General features: G+C 32.6%; 1 protein-coding gene across 1 annotated transcript; it reads left to right on the top strand.

Moving 5' to 3' along the window:
• The first annotated feature begins 3,359 nt into the window (after nucleotides 1-3,359).
• LOC132748994 (sorting nexin-5-like) lies at nucleotides 3,360-16,696 on the top strand. The gene is made up of 14 exons (XM_060738655.1): nucleotides 3,360-3,477; nucleotides 4,147-4,320; nucleotides 6,523-6,624; nucleotides 7,363-7,493; nucleotides 8,472-8,547; nucleotides 9,123-9,206; nucleotides 9,505-9,579; nucleotides 10,997-11,027; nucleotides 11,579-11,663; nucleotides 12,318-12,357; nucleotides 12,862-12,948; nucleotides 13,226-13,315; nucleotides 13,908-13,973; nucleotides 14,536-16,696. The coding sequence occupies exons 1-14, from the start codon at nucleotides 3,475-3,477 to the stop codon at nucleotides 14,674-14,676; spliced, it is 1,185 nt and encodes a 394-aa protein (XP_060594638.1). The 5' UTR covers nucleotides 3,360-3,474; the 3' UTR covers nucleotides 14,677-16,696.
• The last annotated feature ends 3,143 nt before the right edge of the window (nucleotides 16,697-19,839 follow it).

Below are 19,839 nucleotides of genomic sequence, written 5' to 3'. Positions count from 1 at the left end.
GCCGAGATTTTTTTCGTCGATTTTTTTCCAGCTTTACTGGTGGAGGAAGACCCCAGGTGCCCCTTCAGTATTATTTCAGGCACGAGCGGGCACCTGGATAAAACCACCGACCTTCCGTAAGCCAGCTGGATGGCTTCCTCACATGAAAGATTTCGACCCGAATGAGGATCGAATGACCAGCAAGACACGGCATGTACGCTTAAGTCGTTTGTCTTTTATGATAAACAACCGGGCGCCGTCTTATCAACGGTCATACGATTTTTAAATTCTTTGCATGTTGAATGGTCAAATATATACAATTGATTAAAATATAACCCTTGCGGCTTGGGTTTTTTATTCAAGCAACTGTTTATATAGAGTCATATAACCTGTCACAATCGTAATAGCTAATAACATATAACCTGTCAAATATTTTTGTCTGTATAATAAAAGGATATTCCTTAGTGGGATTTCAACAGACAATCCACCTATTTTATCACAACTTATTTCATTTAAAAGTTTGTGCTGTTCATCAGCACAAGAGTTAAGCTTCCATATGAATACTGAATAAATGTTGCTTTTTTCTTCTTTTTTGTGTGTTTTTTTTTTCCAGGTTTCCAACAGACAGGAATGACATCATTCAGATGAAGAGAAGTTTTTATCAGAAGTGTAGGATCCCTAACGTGATAGGTATTTTAAACATTCTGTCCCATATTACTTTTATGGCATACAAAATGGTATCATAATACTGCATGTTTGGAATGTTGCTTTTCATTATATACACATAATTATGCAAATTCAATATGGTTAGACCGGGGTCTTTCAAACAATCTATTTGAAAGACCCTGCATGGTTAGACCAAAAATAAATGATTTTGTTGCGGGCATTATTTTAGAACTTTTGAAGCCAAAAAAAAATGTCCTACAGAAACATTGTAAATCAAGTAAAACAGGCGGGACATAATGTTTCTGGTGTTACTGTGCATCGCATTCAACATGGTAAAAGTAGTGTGCTATTCGAAATAACATACACAAAACAGGTACAAGTGGTTCTTTCAGCAAACGTCACACATCAGCTACTGCTGACGTCGTACATAAAATCCGGAATATGATTACGTTGGGGAATCTTCCCACCAGAGATCACTGGCAGCTAATGTGTGGTCTAGGCACTGTCAACAGAGAAATAGCAAAAATTCTACAAGCCAAACTCTGGAAAAAAGTGACGTGTTCATAGGTTTAGTGAAAACGACGTGCTTGATCATGGCTTTAACTGAGGAAAATGAAAAAAACGTTGTCATCACAGATTAGGCTATGTTTTATCTGGGTGGTAGTTACGGTCGACATCGTGTTTTAATGATACATACCTGAATAAACTGAAGTTTATAAAACGAGATGCTTGCACCTGTACTAGTTGCAAAAATGTTTTATCCTACGGAATTCGTTTGTGCTTAGGATTGAATGCCGTCTAAAGTTAGGGGCGTGAGAGATGTTGCACCCTCAATGTCGCTAAAAACAGAAACGACAATTCGCATTATACTTATGTTTCTTCGCTCTGAAAAAAAGAGAATTTCTTTCTTTTTTTCTCTTTTTTTCAAAAGTTTTACTTTTTCTCTTTCAAAAATCGTCTTATTAGATAGAACTTGTTTGTATCAAATGGGTTACTGAATTTAACAAATATAACAAACTTGACAATGCTTTTTAAGGTAACAAAATTATAATTAAATTGTGTTTGCATTTGAAAACATTTAATGCTATTTGTCCACATGGAAAACATTTAGGTAATGGGACATTTCGAATCAGGGACATTTCGGACCAGAATTTTGAGAAACTTCGGAACATATTTCGGACCAGATATTTGGACATTTTGGACCGTGCGTTGTGCATTTCGGACCATACCTTGGACAATTCTGACCACGAACTGTACATAAAGGACGTTTAGGAGAGTAACTCCGAACGTTATAATGTATATGAAATACTCTAAGAGGTTTTAAACATGCATCCCCATACATGTGAACTTTTTTGATGATAAAGTGGGAGATTTTTCTTCAAATAAAGGAGATTTTAGAATCTGCAATAAACAAAGAAGGATCGAAGTTCTGACATCAAAAAAAAGGGTTTTCTTTAATTTGTGAAAATACCCCTTATTTTACGAAAAAATCTTTGAAAATATGACTGCAGAAAGAGGGAGTCTCCCGCTAAAAGTGGGGGAGTTCACATGTATATGTATGCATCCCATTTGGTGCATTTGTTTTCTGTATAACCTATAACTTCTACATATTATGACTTCTCAAAATGAAGAATATAAACAATAAAAATAAGTAATGACAAGTTCATTTATTACTCATCAAGAAGGTTTTATACCCAAGAAAACATACGGCAAGAAAACATAATTATAATAATACAAATATAGCGACAAGTCAGAGCTACATGCATCACAAATACAAGTATCAAATGTATTCTTATAGTCATTACATATAGTTAGTCATTTTATGTAATTAAACAAGGGTGCAACATTCTCTTCGGATAAGGTATACACTATAGTGTGCATGACAAAAAAGACCTGTTATTTTCAACATATTGGTCTCAATAAGAACATACATTTACAATATATATATATTTAGGACTTAAAAATAACAATATGCATTAAACAAAAATGAGAATAAATGAATTAAACTGAATTATCTGAATTTATATTTAATCAAATTTTGTTCTGATTGAAGTTAAAGTACAACGACATCTTGGTCGATATGCATTTTCAACGCGTTTTAATTGTTGAATAGACCTTGTTAAAGTCACGGTTTACTCGTTATTTATTCAAATGAATACAGTAGATATATGTTTGTGATCTTTTGCATAATTTTTATAATCAAATATTCAGCAATTTAATTGAGTACATATGTTCGTATTTTATATGATATCAAACAAATGCATTGAATAAGTAAATCAATTTCATTTTTTTTCATTCATAACTTTAAATAATATAGCATTTCATAATCATTTTCGGCACACTTATATCCAAAGTACATTTATTAACATATGTATATAGAAGTTCATATATACTTTTATATTAAAAAATATTTTAATTTATTATATACTTACAAATGAAATATTGAGAAATATTGATGAAATAAAATGCGTATTTTCATTTTCCGTATTTTTGGCTACCGCCACTCATGAAATATTTATTTTCATACCACTCGATGAAAATAAATCATGTATTTATAGACAAAACTTGAATATCCTCTATGGATTATTAAAACAACTGTAATATGTGCTGGTCAGAAAAAGTTCTTTGTCCTTATCATGGTCCGAAATGCCCCAAGAGATGGTCCGAATTGACCAAAAAATCTGGTCCGAAGTGTCTGGTCCGAAAAGACCGTGGTCCGAAATATATTTAGTGGTGTTCGATCCATGTTATAAGACGCTTTCCGTCAGCTGATGCGAGCGTTTGGTTTTTGAGGAAAATATCTTAAGAAACTGTCCAAAAACATTGAAAATGGTAGTGTCACAACATTTACAAGAAGTTAATTTTGTTTCTCTAAGTGTTATAACCTTTGATTACATGGTGTATGCCAAAAATTATCATTTCCTGTCACAGTAAATGCTTCGCTATTTATATATAACAAGGGTGGCACTGGGTAACGCCCCCTCTTATCCATTGAGTATCAAATTATTTCAAAACTATAGGCCAGGCGGTTTGTAAAAGATGATACGGGTACCCGGACCTTTGATCAAGAAACATTTTCCCCAGACAATTAACTCCTTAAATTTTGAAGACACATCACCCCTCTGGACCTTAACCTCCCCCCTCCCCCTCAAATCAGTAAGAGTTTTCACCCCTCATGTTTTTTTTTGCAAAGAAAATATTCCAATAACAAATAACTTCGCCATTGCGTTTACTTGTTATTGAAAAAATGCCATACGTCTACTCTATCCACAGCAGTGGCTAGCCAATTTCAAGATCACAATGTACTAAATTATAAGAAAAAGTGGTTGATTAAATGTCTCAATCAAATTTCACAAAAAGATGGGCAAAATGTTGGGGGTGAAGTGTCCTTAAAACCACCAGTCAACCTTCAATCTGTGTCCACTAGAACCTACTTGTACCAGAACAAACCTATTGTCTGACGAAAAAATGACTTGTATTCCTTCTTTCATTTTTTTTAAGGATGATCCTGAATCCAATGGGAAGGAGTCACCTGATGATGATGTTGACCTAAGTTCCCCAGAATCCTCGCCATCAAGACTTTCTGCTGTACCATTTCACCCTCTGTACAGAGTTACCGTCCCTGATGCTGTGAAAAATGGAGATGTATTACAGTTTACAATAAAGGTGTACAAGGTTAGTAGTGAAGAAGTTTTACTTGTCCAGTACATATGAGCTGCGACATGACAAAACCAACATAATGGGTTTGCGACCAGCGTGGATCCAGACCAGCTTGCACATCCGCGCAGTCTGATCAGGATCCATGTTCGCTATCAGTTTCCCTACTTGTTATAGGGTTTTTAAGTGAACAGCATGGATCCTGATCAGACTGCGCGGATGCGCATGCTCAGGTCTGGATCCATGCTGGTCGCAAACGCATTACGTTGGTTTTGTCGTGACGCGGCTCATATGTACTGGACATAAACATTATAAAACAGCAAGGTTAATGGTAACATGCATATGGTTATATACTTAAATATTCAGCCTCATGATAAAAAAGAAAAAAAGTAATATAAAGAAAAGACAATTTCTGAGGAAAATTAGGAAATATTTTAAGCAAATATTTGTTTCATGGTTGAATGTTTCATTAAAACATTACAATTTGCATTCCTATTAAAGATAACAATTTATATTCGTCATAAAAATTACATTTAATTGGGAAGCTGGCGATATTAGTTGGATTTTTTTTTTGAGAACTATTCTATTAGGCAACCTGCTGGATCAATCATGTTGACATAGACATTTGCAGATAGTACCATTGAATTAAGTGAGGCCTACTTTTACAAATTTACTAATCATCAACTCTCCACGCTTTGCTTCTAAAAATTGCTGATCAAGGGAAATTATCCCTTTGCTTATTCAGTGGATATTTAAATGGCTAGCTGGCTATAGCATTGTATTAATATTGGAGTAACATTATTTGTACCATATATTCTAAGTCTCTGCCTTTTCAAGACATGTATTTTCGTCATACTGCATACTTTCATTTATATTGTTGAATTTCAATGATGCGTTGATTAGATATCATAGTCTTCTTTCATATATTGTATTTATTATGCTTTTTATAAGACTGCAGGTTTGTAACGTCGCTTTTCATTGGATAATCATGACGTTTATATAGCTTTATATACACGGCTGCTGTCGATTTATGAAGTAATCTCACTTTTCTCACTAAAAATGATGCTAGCAGTGTATTATAAATTTGTTATAAATATTTCTGACAGGTTATATGGTCATATGTAAACGGTTGTTTGCAATATAACCCTCGCCTAGTGGCTTGGGTTATATTTCCAAACAACCATTTATATAGGGCCAAATAACCTGTCAAAAATCTTTATAACTAATAATATCCCAGAAAACACTGTATTTACAACAGGAGTTAATGTGCCAGGCTGATGTTATTAAATAGAATGCTAAACATGAAGAAATTAACAAATAGTAATCAGTTTATGTTAAAATAGAGAAAAATAAGAATCCCTAAAGAAAGCCTGACTCGGCAACATTCAAAATGTTGCAGGCTTGGTTTGATTGAGCTTGTTCACGGACGGTTATGGAAATTGCCTATTAAGTAGAAGGCATATCAACATGAAACTTGGAATACTTGTTCATCTTGATTCATTCATTCATTTAAGCCTAATGCATGCATCAATGTGTACTGTAGACAATTGAGTTGTAGTTTTTGAAAAGCTCTATCACCTGCATTAAATAATGTCATCATGTTTCCAATAGCATAGACCTTACCACTACAATATCCATGTTAACATCTAACAATTAAGTTTGATACTGTTTAAGTGAATTGTGACAAAAAAACTTTCAAAAATATATAAAATAAAAAAAATTCTTGAATGCTGTTTTATAAAGGGGAGTCCGTGGTCGAGTGATTAAAGTCGTTGACTTCAGACCACTTCCCCTTCACCACTGCGGGTTCGAAACCCAACAGGGACTTTTGATTCTTTCATGTGAAGAAGCTATCCAGCTAGCTAACAGAACGTTAATAAATTTATCATAGTTTTATGGTAAAATACTGGAACACTCATTATAATTGTTTCATTAGTGTGTACATTCCTTTGTCTATTCAAAATATAATCTGTCTCAGCACTCCTGATCAGCACAAAGCATGACATGGAGGATTAATAGCAAATTTGCAGAAACTTCTATAAAATAAAGAAGGACTTGCAACAGTTTTGTGGTCAACCCTTAACATAGTATCTGTGAGGGGTGTGGCAAGATTGGTGAATGTAGAACTTTTATTGAGAATGAACAATTCTTTATAATTCAAAAATCATCTGCCATTTGTTCCGTTTAGTTCTTTTAATTCGATGCAGTTTATCATTACAGTGGGACGAGGATGTGGAAGTGAGTGAAATTTTGAGAGTATTTGGAGACATAGAATGGTTACATCACAACATCATAACACAAAACAACATTGATGGTCTTATTGTAAGTGATGGTGCATACAAATGAGCCAGGTCATGACAAAACCAACATAATGGGTTTGCGACCAGCATGGATCCAGACAAGCCTGCGCATCCGCGTAGTCTGATCAGGATCCATGCTGTTCGTTTACAGACCCTATAACAAGTAGAGAAACTGATAGCGAACAGCATGGATCCTGATCAGACTGAGCGGATGCGCAGGCTGGTCTGGATCCATGCTGGTCGCAAACCCATTATGTTGGTTTTGTCGTGGCACGGCTCAAATGTATTTGATATTGCTCCCACTCAGATCAGTTAATACATTTTCAAAAAAAAAACTTTCGAAAAATTCTTGTTCATTAATTGCCTAAAAAGGTAAGTCAAAATGTTTTAAGTTCAGTTTATCACTTTGGTTCATACATGTACATTGTTACAGATTATCATTTTCTTTTTTCAAGCTTAAATCTTTTACATTTAAGTTGATATCAAATGTGTATTCTATAAGCATAGTTGTGGCAATTTGAACTGTAAAATCCCATACCTATATATACCAGTAATTGTGTCTTTTTAATGGGTATAGGGTTGTGAAAGTAATTGGATTTTTGGGATTACATTGTATTTAGAGACTGGGGTAATTTAATTTGTAATTGTACTTGATTGAATTTAATATATTGATAAAATGTCTGTGCTAGAATTATGTCAGACTTATCACTCTAACCACCTTCCATTACAAAATATTGTATATTTTGCTAATTATCTATAGGTCCCACCTCTTCCACAACGGCCAGAAGTTGATGCGAAATCAGCTGAGTCAAAATCAAAGAAACAGCTTGGTAGTGATTCTAGAATTGTCATCCCAGATGAGTTTTCCAGAGATTGTAGACATTTAGAAAAGTAAGAGTTATTATGATTCAGATTTTCAGTTGTATTCATTTACACTCTGGGCTCTCAGTAGAATTAGAATTTCACTAGTCAAAGGCTCTTTGGCCAAAATTTTCATGAATCAAATCAGTAAAATGTAATAAAGTACACTAATCAATTGTTACTGTGACATATACACCACAGGGAAATGTGTTGGTTAGTGGTGGAATTAGCCAAATTTTTTACATACAGTCTATTATCATAATGGTGGCCCAGTCCGTGGTTAAATAGTTTCCAAGCTAGAGTCCTTTAGAAATTAGTGTCCAAGTATAGAGAGAGAGACAGAAATTCATCAGGCATTTTACTGACTGAATATCCTCACAGGACAGGTCTCCACAAGGTCTGCCAGCTTTATATATTTATAATAAGGAAAGCATAGAATTTGCTTTTCCAGGTGCCACTGGTTCTATCCTATTGTGACGTGAAAATTGTCCGTGAAAGTTGATCTCAGACAATTATTCTAATGGTCATCTGTCTCTGAAGGCTGATTCCGAAATTTTGGATTACAAGTCAGTCCTTGGTCGAGAAATTTTAAACAAATTTTAAACAAAGCATCCAAATAGGGGTTTTAATGATTTAATATTTGTAGAGTGTTGGAACCAACTTATTTTTATTTAAATATACAACCAAAATTTCGGAATCAGCCTTCAGAGACAGATAGGCTGATTCCGAAATTTTGGATTACAAGTCAGTCCTTGGTCGAGAAATTTTAAACAAATTTTAAACAAAGCATCCAAATAGGGGTTTTAATGATTTAATATTTGCAGAGTGTTGGAACCAACTTACTTTTATTTAAATATGCAACCAATTAGTTTTTGCTTTTTTTTTTAATTTGGGAAAAACACATACATGTATTTGATATGTGGAGACAGGGGATAATTGTAAAGTGAAAAAAGATTGCATAGTAAATAACAGTTAAACAAAATGTTAAATGTATGTTTTTGTTTTCAGATATTTAAGATTAATGCTTAACCATGAAACATTTGGGAAGGATAAAAGTCTTGAAAAATTTCTCTGTGAGCAAGAGGTAAGTTGTTATAAAGATTTAAATTTTTAAAGGGTCAGTTTTTCAAAGTACATGTATGTGTATAAAACCCTTGAGACATATTTTTGTCATTTCGGAGTTCATTCATTTTTTTTTTTTGGGGGAAGGGGGGGATTTTGTTTTAAATTTTTTAGCTGTTTTAAGAAGACCTGATATTCAGATATATTATTGTTTGTAATATAAGCTTCTAATGGAGTTGAACCTCTGGCCTAATGGCAGAATAGCTTTTCCTGATGAATAGATTTTTCCATGTTGGAATTTGAATCCACATCATGATGTGACACAAACATGATTTACCACTGTTACATATTATTGACATACATGTAATTGGTGGCAAATATTCATGAATGCTGTAGTTACTTCATTACATGACTTTTCTTTTCAGTCCTACACTTACATATATGTATGTGCATAACAAGATTTTATAAAAATGCACTCTTTTCAAGATTCTATTCTGTCATGGTATAATGGACAAGTTATACCATATTTATTCTTTTATTTCATTTACAGACCATAGTTAACTGGTATGTTTCTTACATGAAAACTTTATTTTCCAGGCACCTGTGAAAACAAAAGTTAATCAAGGATTCTTCAGCCGAATGTCTTCTGCTGTAGAAACAGCTAGAAAAGAACACCACAGAGTATGTATCTGAATAAGTTACCTTCTAGATAGTAACCTCCCCTAAAATTCCAGTAACCCTACCCTGAAATTCTAGTTGACTCCCCTGAAATTCTATGTTACTCCCCTGAAATTCCAATTTCCTCCCCTGAAAATCTAGTTGACTCCCCTGAAATTCTTTTTACCTCTTTAAAATTGTTTTTTGTTTTCACATATATATTTTAATGGAATGAAATAGATAGATTAAGCTATATGTAATTTTAGAATCCAGTCACCTTATCTCTTAAGACTATTTGTTTTATCTTTTCAAATCTTTTCAGGATATTGATGATTTTTTCTCGAAGAAGCGGGAGTGGTGTACAACTTTCTCGAAAGCTATCAAAGATATGTCAGGTGTAAGTGAATAAAGTATTTATTGGTTTATCATGAGCATGTGTGAAATATCAGGTGAAAAGAAGTCTGTTGTCAGTATATCACTTAAAATATGAACAATATTAAGATAAGACCAGTTCATTAAAAATAAATAGTTTATGGATTGTGTGGACCATTGATTGCACTTGCCACTGTCCTCCATGAACATGCAAAATTTTATTAATTGTTTTTATTTTCCATATTTGTCTTCTTTTAAGTTTTCAATTTGACTATTTTATACATAAATTTGGTTTGACTAACTTTCATTAAGAGAGCAGTGTTGTCCAGTGGTAGGGTATTTCCTTTAGGAGGTTATATTTTCAAGTCATATCAAGGACATTGTTTTGTCTTTAACAAGAAACTGGCTTTCTGTTGCTTCACTTCAACCGGGTGTATATGGGTGAAGGTGTTAACCCTTTACCTCTAAATATTTTAAAATGAACTTGTCCAGCTTTCAGTTATGGAACTTTCCATTATCAAGAGGAATCTTTAAATTTAGTCAGAGCCAATTGCATAAAGTATTCAGCCAATGGTATAGAGCCATGTCAGATGGCTGGTCCAGCTCTATACTGGGTACGAAGACTAATCAATTTGGGGTGCATTGGGCTAAGGAATAATTTTGTGTTTCAATAGATGAATCCTAGTGGTCAAAAAGAAAGGGTTATATCAGTTGACAATTAAGTGTGCCTAAAGCATGAAGTTTAGACTTAAAATCCCCTACTTAAATTTTGAGGTCATATCTTATAATTCCCCTTACTTAAATTTTGATTTCAAATCTTATAATTTGAAGACTGTATTGATTTATTTATCTAGGTGACATGTCAGATGAAAAGATTATACATAAAATGAGTGCTAAATTTATCAAGGCCCTGTCTATAAGACCAGTATTAAGTGATTAAAGCTGTGGACTTCAAACCACTTTCCTCTAACTGGTGTAGGCTTGAGCCACGCAAGCGTCGTTGGATTCTATATGTGAAAAATCTATCCAGCTAGCTTATGGAATGTTGTTGGTTCTACACAGGTGCCCGTTTGTTCCTGAAATAATATACAGAGGGGCACTTAAGGTCTTCCTCCACCAGTAAAGCTAGAAAGTCAACATAATGACCTAGACTGTGTTGGTGCGGTGTAAAACCAAACCCAAAAAAAGGTTTGACCAGTGAGGACCAACAATATGTAAACAAACCTATATCACCAGCATAGAATCAGGCCAGTCTACACATTTTTACAATTTTGATCAGACTACACCAGCTGGTCAGTTTAAAGTTTTTCATGCTGAAATCCCTGTAAAAAGAACTTATTTACCAAATTCAAAGGATGAAAAATCTATTGTTAAAGGTTTATGTTTTTTTTCTGTGCATTGTTCTTCTATAGCTCTAGAATGTTCTCTTTGCCTTATTGTAGGACTTTAACAGAATGGTAAACGCTCAACATAGTAAGTTTATTTTAATTTATCTTTACCTTAAATTTTGTGCTTCATATCACTTTTGTTTAAGTTAGTTTTCTCATTTATGTCTGTAGTAAAAGTGTGGTATACCTAAATAAACTCAAATTGGTATATTTTGGTAAAAATGATACTGAAATTTGCTCACTGTGGTAAACCAAAATAAACATAAAGTGGTATATCTAGATAAACAGATATTGATATACCGAAATAAACATGCAGTGGTATACTGGAATAAACAGATAGATGTATACCTAAATAAAGAGATAGTGGCATACCTAAATAAGCATATCTAAAAATAAACAGAAAAGCGTGTACCTTAATAAATGGATAGTGGTATACCTAAATAATCAGTGGTATAAGAGCTTGCTGTCATAAAAAATATTGATAAGTAATCCTGATTATGACATTGTTTTAAATTCCATGAAAATATTTGCATTTTTTAGACTGTTTATTACACACATTAATGTTCATAAATCATATTTATTCAGAAGGGAATATTCTAACAGATAAAGTGAAAGTTATGGGTTTTTTTTTTCTAGGACTGGCCACCAGTTATGGACATACATCAACAGCATTACAACTTGGAGGTGTTAATAGAGATCTCACAAGCCTTACTATAAACAGGTAACCCAGTAACTTTTTTAAAGTAAATATTGGGCCAAAACTGGGTCCTATTCTCGTTTGCTGAAAAAGATTATATTTTTCCTACTTAAAGAACAATTTTCCTCTCAATTTTTTTTAAATAAAGATAATCACTAAACATTTTGGAATGAATTTAATTGAGGACAGCAGTATGGATTTTAGAAGGGCTGTTGTGGTTTTCATTATATTAAAACTGAGGTTGTTTCAAACCTTACTGATTTTTAATTTCCCCAAAATGCCAATAATAATTCACCCCCTCCCCCCTCAACTGATGGGCACCACCTACTTTCCCCAAAATGTGGGGGAAAATCACTGTAGGCTTATAATTCTTCATGATGTAGTTATTGATGTTGTTTTTTGTTGTTGTTGTTTTTACTATAGATACAATTTAAGTAAAATGAATAGTCATGTTGTATGAGAAATATTTACTATAAACAACATATAAACAACAAAACTGTACAGTATAACCTCCAAACAATGACCACCAGCTGGACATTCCAAAACTGGCTGTTGTAGAGAGATGGCTTTTGCTTGGAGGGTTTGTGTAGCAGGTGAAAGTAAACATAACAACTTTTATCTTTAAGATGAAGAATCAAGATGTATTTAATTATTCTAACAAATTTTTTATATTGGTAGATATCTAACAACATTATCAGATGCAACAGGAAATACAAAGGTGAGTCATTTATATATATATATATTTTTTGTTGTGAAAATAAATAATTGTTCTTGACAATATATTTGAATAATCTTGGTACTTTTCTTTGCCAAAACTGAAATGAGGGTTATGGAAGCACCAGATGCAAGCTTGTTTACTTTGCATATTAGCTATGCTAGTTTTGAATTCAGCATTACCACACTTCTTAAATGGATGTGTCCATCTTGAAATTTTGATTGAAGCATTCATCATGTAAGGAAAAATTTTGAAATAAGTTCTGATTAAATAGTGAACAGTGCATGGTCATTGATCAGATGACACAGATGTGCCGTGTGACTATGGTCCACACTGGCCGCATGGTTACAATCTGTTGCCACTAGCAGATTAAGTGCTAAGCTTCATTTTTAACGAAGGAAAGCTTCACTTGTTATTATCACTCCTTATTTAACAAAGAGTTGTCAAATTGAGTACACATACATGTACATTATATTGCTATATGTATCAATATCTACTAATTTTTAGCATGGGCTTGAGGTGCTATGTAGAAATGATGAAAAAACTCTGGGGTTTCAACTTGATCTTTACGCCAGATATGCAGACTCTATAAAGGTTTGGTATTAATTATCTTTTAAAATTAAGTTATTAAACAAGTCAACATTTTTCTGTGTTCTGATTGGTTGAACCCTATCAATGTTTGTGAAATTGACCAATGGTAGAGATGCACATATTCAGAATTTGATTATTTTGAAACTGACGAAGGATACAAACTTTTAATATTAATGAAGCAAGTTCATTATATTTTGTTGTTTGATTGGTCAATTTGATGTCTGATTGTTTTAGATTTCATACATGAATATTGTTTATTACTTTCTTTTTCTATTTATAGGACATGTTGTTCAGGAGGACAATTCTATTGGTTGATTATGAGGATGCTAATAGGGCACTAGATAAGGCCAAACCTGCGAAGAGAAAGGCTGTAAGTTGGTATATTATGTTATTTTAATCAAGGCGATGGTGTTTGTTTGTTACACAGATGCTTGGGGATCAGATCCTGCCCCCCAAAGTGATACACCCCTGTAAACACTCTATCAAAAATATTTATATTTTTAAACATGAATTTATACCTAAAAAATACCTTTTACCATCAAGTCTCAATAAAGTACTTTTTCAGATATGTAAAATTGTTTGAAACCCAGTTTTAATGTTGTAGCAGATGTCCCATTCATGTTTAAATATATAGAGTGTTTACAGGGGCGTATCACATTTGGGGGGCAGGATCTGACCCCGAAGCGTATGTGGTTTGTTATTCTGGGGTGTTTTTCGACTACAATCTTAACACATGGCTTTTTGGTCATATTGCAGCAGGCAAGCCACCTAACTGGTGGATAACTAACCAGTAATTAATTTTTGTAACTGACAGGATGGAGCAAAAATATTTGAAGTTTCTTACGAACTGACAAAATCAAACCAAGTCTGCGAATTCTCACATATTTATGTTTGTTTTAGTCGCTCTAAAGGTATCATTTATTATTTAAATGTTGTAAGTTGCTGTAATTTTTTTTTTTCAGGCAGAAGATGCGAAGCATGCTGCAGAGACAAAATATGAAATGTGTTGTGATAATGCCAGGAGAGAGGTAATGTAATACTTTTACAATTTATAAGAGCTATAAGTTCATGTATATTACAAATAATTAGGGCTCTATATAAGTTCATGTATATTACAAATAATTAGAGCTATATATAAGTTCATGTATATTACATTTTAATAAGAGCTATACATTCATGTATATGACATTTAATTAGAGCTAACAGTTCATGTTTTTTACAATTGATTAGAGCTATAAGTTCATGTATAAAGCTAAGTTTGTCAATGCACCATATGGTCGATTTGTTAAGGTTGCTGACTTATGGTGTCCATTGCCATTTTGATTGTGAATCTTGAAATGAGTGGGTTATTACTTGTGTTATCATGCTAGCCAGATAATTTATGGATGGTTGGTGGTTCTACTCTGGTGCCAGCTTGTGCCTGAAATAATGATGAAGGTGGACTCCAGGAGTTCTAAATTTAGCAGTTAACCGTAAATGTTGCTTAAATGTCCTTTACAGTGGTGATGCGACATAAAACCCATCGTACCAAAAAACAGAATCAAAATATTTATAGAGGTTGTGACTTGATTTATCTTTGTTTACTTTCAGCTGAAGATGTTTCTTCAAGCCCGAATGTTAGCATATCAAGACGGCCTCGTAGCATTCTGTGAGTCGCAAATAAAGACTGCTCGAGACACATACACTTTACTGGCTAAGACAATGACAGTTCTAAAACAGAGTGAGGAATAGTGTCTCTTATAATTAACAAATTGGAAATCGTGCAATTTGATTCACAAAAGATGTGCAATTTGATTCACCAAATTTGATTTTTTTTTAATTAAAGTTGTGCAATTTGAGTGATTAAAGTTGTGCAATTTGATTTTTACTGAAACATTCCTTGATGAATAGCTTAACTATGAAACATTCCAGCTTCTTGTATTTTGCTGGCTTTTTGCAAACATGGTTTAATTCTTATAAAAACCCATAATGGGGGAGATACAGCATTTTTGCAATAAGCCCAAAGTACAATGTTATGTCATGTACATAAATTATTACCCTGTATTTGCTTAGAATACATTAGTTAAGCTCTATGGCAATGAATTGTGTTATACCACTTTCAAAATGTATATGCACATTTGTTATATTTTGATTTTTACACAAAAGTTTGTATATGACTATTTTATGGTCTATTTTTTTCATACATGTTTATAAATAACATCTTGAAGCCAAATTTTTTATAGCAGTTACACAGTATTTTTTATCATATATTTTAAAAAGCACTTTTACATATATATACATGTATTTAAGAGGAGATATTTTGTTTTTGTTTTTAGTGGATATGAATTATATTTCATCAATGAAAAGTGAAATATTTCCAATATTCTCATTTGTATAAGATATATTCCATAGTCATAAAGTGCAATTTATTTAATTCTTTTTTATTGTATCATGGGCAGTTGTCACAGTGAGTGATATCAGTTTTATCTCACTAGTAGTCTGAATACAGTGCTTAATTTATAACAGCAACTTTGAAAACAAATATTTAAAGCCCCAGTACAGCAGCTCTAGGACAGATCTTTAATAATTGAAGTAATTTATACAGAGAAACACTAAGCTTTCCTGACCTTGAACATCATTGTGTCTCATTAACTTTTAAAATCAAAAACTGTCCTCACCAGTCTAATTTGGTCCAGAGTGAAGAACATATAGTCTTTGTACACTCATGTACTATTTTTAGATGCCAGTGTTAATAAGACAAAAATCCCAGTTTTGTTTTCAATTACATTAATTTTTTTCAAAGGTTATGAATATGCTTGTATATTCTTTTTAGTTTACTGAAATTTTATTATTGGGTATGTGTAATAGAACTTTTTGTTCAACTTAAAAAGAATTATTGTGATTGTCAATATTGATTGAAACCAAGTAATTTTGTACTTTATTATATATCATGTGCTTCAAGGTTATTATACATTGTCGAGTTCAGTACTGGATTTGATTGGACGAGTACACATTTGTCAAATCTATATTGGATGAGGCGCTACCGGAGTCTGATATAGGTTTTGCACCTACAAGTCCAAAAGAAGCAATATTGTCCTCAGCAATGTATAATGACCTCTTTATTTCACATTTTTCACAATCATTTTGACAGAACTCTTGACAGAACAATAGGGAATCCATATACATTTTTGACCAAAAAATAGAAATGAGGCTAGATGGAGTTACGAGTATGACATGTACTTGGTATATATATTTTAAACTCTGAAAAATATAGCTGTGACATGTACATTATTATGCAGAGATTATAATTATTATGTGAGCTGTGGAGAGTAGAACTTTAGAATATTATTTAATAAAATATGTGCAATATTTGATTTTCCATGAACTTAAAGTAGTAAGTTTATATCATATATACAGTAAAACATTGAAAGCCAAGTACCTTATTTTTATATTGTCCATGAATACATAATGTCAAAAAAGTTTTTTTTCTGTAGTGAAGTACAAACTCCTAACAGTGATTACCTCCCTTTGCATATTGTACTGCACTGATAAGGGGAGATCACTGCATAGGAGATTGCCTCCTGATAAGGGATTGGATAGTCTTAAACTTGGACACAAGTTATCTCCCCTGAATTACAGGAGGTGGTGAGGTTTGAGATTTTACAAGTTTTCTTGGTCCCCCAAGTCAAAATATTACTGATGTTCACTAGCTTTGAAGTGATTAATGTGCTAAAGGATTGTAAGAGTTGATATCCAAATCATTTTTACAAAACTACCTAAATGCTTTGGGTTAGTGGTTACGACTCACTACAAACACTCCCACTGCCCAATTCACGATCTGATCATGACTTTTTAACAAGGATATAACATCATGATGCTTTACATTATTCCTCTTTTAAAGAGACTGGGCAGTCAATTTATAATTACACGATATAAGGACAGCATAAAATAGGAATGCTTACACGTCCTATGCCGTAAAATTGGACATTAAAATTACTTCTCTTCTTAATAAAGTTCAACATACTTTCCTCATTTCTCTTTCAATTGGCAAGTAAGAATGGAAATAGGTATTAAATTTTTCTCATGTTGTAGTACAATAATGCAAACTTTATCATTTAAATGCTTTGTAATTAATTTCTCGGCCCTACCAGCTTTTGTGATTATATTCCTGCACATTCAAACTAAAATGAGCATTATACAATCATAATACACCACAATAATGCTCTCAAAATTTATGTCTTCAGCCCCAAGAAAGACTTTTTCTAGACCATTTTACTGACTACAGGCCATCCACTAATTAAAAGTATTTAAATTAATTGTTAGGTAAAAGTCAATGAACTGAACTTTAAACTATGGCAGAATGCAGGAAGTAGAGTAAGACTGTGAGTAGCATGCTGGGTTAGACAGAACTACTATTTTAAAATGGGGGGAAAACTAGTGGTATAAAAAAGAAACAATAAAACTTTACTCAATGTTTTACTGTATACTTGTACTAAATATCAGGTCCTGTGTAAACTTTTTATATATTAATATATAATGAATGTTCTAGATAATCAAAATATTTATACATTTATATTGTTTTTATCTACTATTGAAAAGTGATTTATATATTGTTGATCAAAATTAAAACAATAAATTGTTAAATGTTGTTTTGTCATAATATTCTCAAAGTTGCAATCAAATTCATTCAATACTTTTTAAAGTTGATTTCTGTACAAGAGTGACTGTGACAGACAGATGAACAGACTAGGTGGCAACTAAAAAAGTGCTTTCCGTTTCCGTAATATTAAAATCTCGAAAGCAGGAATATGTGTGTCAAAGAAAGAACAACCATTCCACTTTACAAAATTTCTACATCTTTATTTACATGCTTATGTCTTCAGCATGTATTTAGGCACACAGAAAACACAGAAAAGAAATGAAAAACCTGCAAAGTAAAATTGATAAATATATAATATACAAATAAAAATAAGGACTGCCAGCAAAAGAAAAGGACCCTGAATGCCAAAAATAACATCAAAATAAGTTTACAATGTCTTTGACATACTAAAATAAGAAAGTGAATTGCATGCAAAATGTTTAAAAATAAATGGTTAAGCAGATTTCCTTATTTTTTAAAACAGCTACAGAACTGACAACTAGTATCTGATAATGTTGATATGTTCATTTAAGGCACATTATGCTTCCAAAATCCATATTATGTTAATTATAGGCACATTCTGCTTCCAAAATCCATATTATGTTCATTAAAGGCACGTTCTGCTTCCAAAATCCATAGTTTGTTAATTAAATGCACATTCTGCTTCCAAATAGTTAAAGGCACATTCTGCTTCAAAATCCATATTATGCTAATTGAAGGCACGTTCTGCTTCCAAAATCCATATTATGTTAAATGAAGGCACATTCTGCTTCCAAAATCCATATTATGCTAATTGAAGGCACGTTCTGCTTCCAAAATCCATATTATGTTAAATGAAGGCACATTCTGCTTCCAAAATCCATATTATGTTCATTAAAGGCACATTCTGCTTCCAAAATCCATATTATGTTCATTAAAGGCACATTCTGCTTCCAAAATCCATATTATGTTCATTAAAGGCACATTCTGCTTCCAAAATCCATATTATGTTCATTAAAGGCACATTCTGCTTCAAAAATCCATATCATGTAAATTAAAGTCACATGCTTCCAAAATCCATATTATGTTAATTAAAGGTACATAATGCTTCCGAAATTCATATTATGTTAATTTATGGCACATTATGCTTAAAAAATCCATATTTTTTTCCTTCTTTAGAAATGTCAAACGTGTTTAATAAAGTTCTAATAATGGATTAAGATCATGTTAGATGTAAATAACAAGTAGAATAGAAAATCATTTACTGAAATGATTCAGTAAAATTTACTCACAACAATTAAATCTCTTAAGAATGTTGTAAAAAGAACAACAAAAACTACATGCCCATGGGCAAATTGTCGTGCCCATTTACTGTGAATAGGCAAGCTGTCATATCTGACCTTGAGCATTTGACCTTTGATCTAGCCACAAGGTTCTTGTGTGTCACAACCCGTCTTAATATTGGGAACATTTTATTATGCTTTTTGAAATTCTGCCTACTTATGACAGAGTTAAGAACCAGACAAGCATAACCCGAATAAACACACACGTACACCGAACTGCCATTGTGACAACTAACGTTATGTTGAGCTCTCTGCAAGCAGGCTCGACAAAAATTGACAAAAATTCAATTAAATGTTAGAAAATAGGTCACAAAAAGTAACCATATGTATACAGAAACCAGCCTTATTTTAAGGTATCCATGTCTTTATTTTATGTTTTCTTGCCCTTTTTTAAAAAAAAAAAAAAATGCTGTAATCTTTTTTTCAAAAGCAACAGCAGTATAAGATGTCAAAAATATATAAAAAAAAAGTACAAAGTACGTTATGAGATAAAGAAAAATAAGACATCAACATCAAGATAATAATGAACAAACCACGTTGATCTAAAAATATATAAAAAAAAAATAATTACTCTAGTGTGGTCAAAGAAATTAATGTACAATGTAAAAAAGATAGCACCAATCTTGTAAAGGAGATCTTTTGGTATCATAGATATTCTTTACAATATCTAAGCATTTAAACTTAAGCCTGCTGGGGCCAACAGATTCTACCTATGCCACCAGCGCAAACTAACACCAGCCTGCACTTCTGTACCTGTTTTTTTTTCATAGTCTATTCAATCAGTATTTATATTGAAATTTTCCCCTATAATGATGAATGGTTTTGTTCAGAGAACATGATTGAAAGATGGGCTAAGATATTTAGTGTGGAATGAGGTAAAATGCTAGTGATAATTATGACTAGCTTGTCTATACCATAAGTTTACAGTCAGTCCCTCTACAGTGTTGGCTGGTT

This window comes from Ruditapes philippinarum, unplaced genomic scaffold, assembly GCF_026571515.1.
Source record: "Ruditapes philippinarum isolate M1 unplaced genomic scaffold, ASM2657151v2 ctg11884_1_1_1_1, whole genome shotgun sequence".
NCBI classification, from domain to species: Eukaryota; Metazoa; Mollusca; class Bivalvia; order Venerida; family Veneridae; genus Ruditapes; species Ruditapes philippinarum.
The sequence above is the reverse complement of the archived record's forward strand: the minus strand, read 5'-3'. Positions and strand labels throughout refer to the sequence as shown.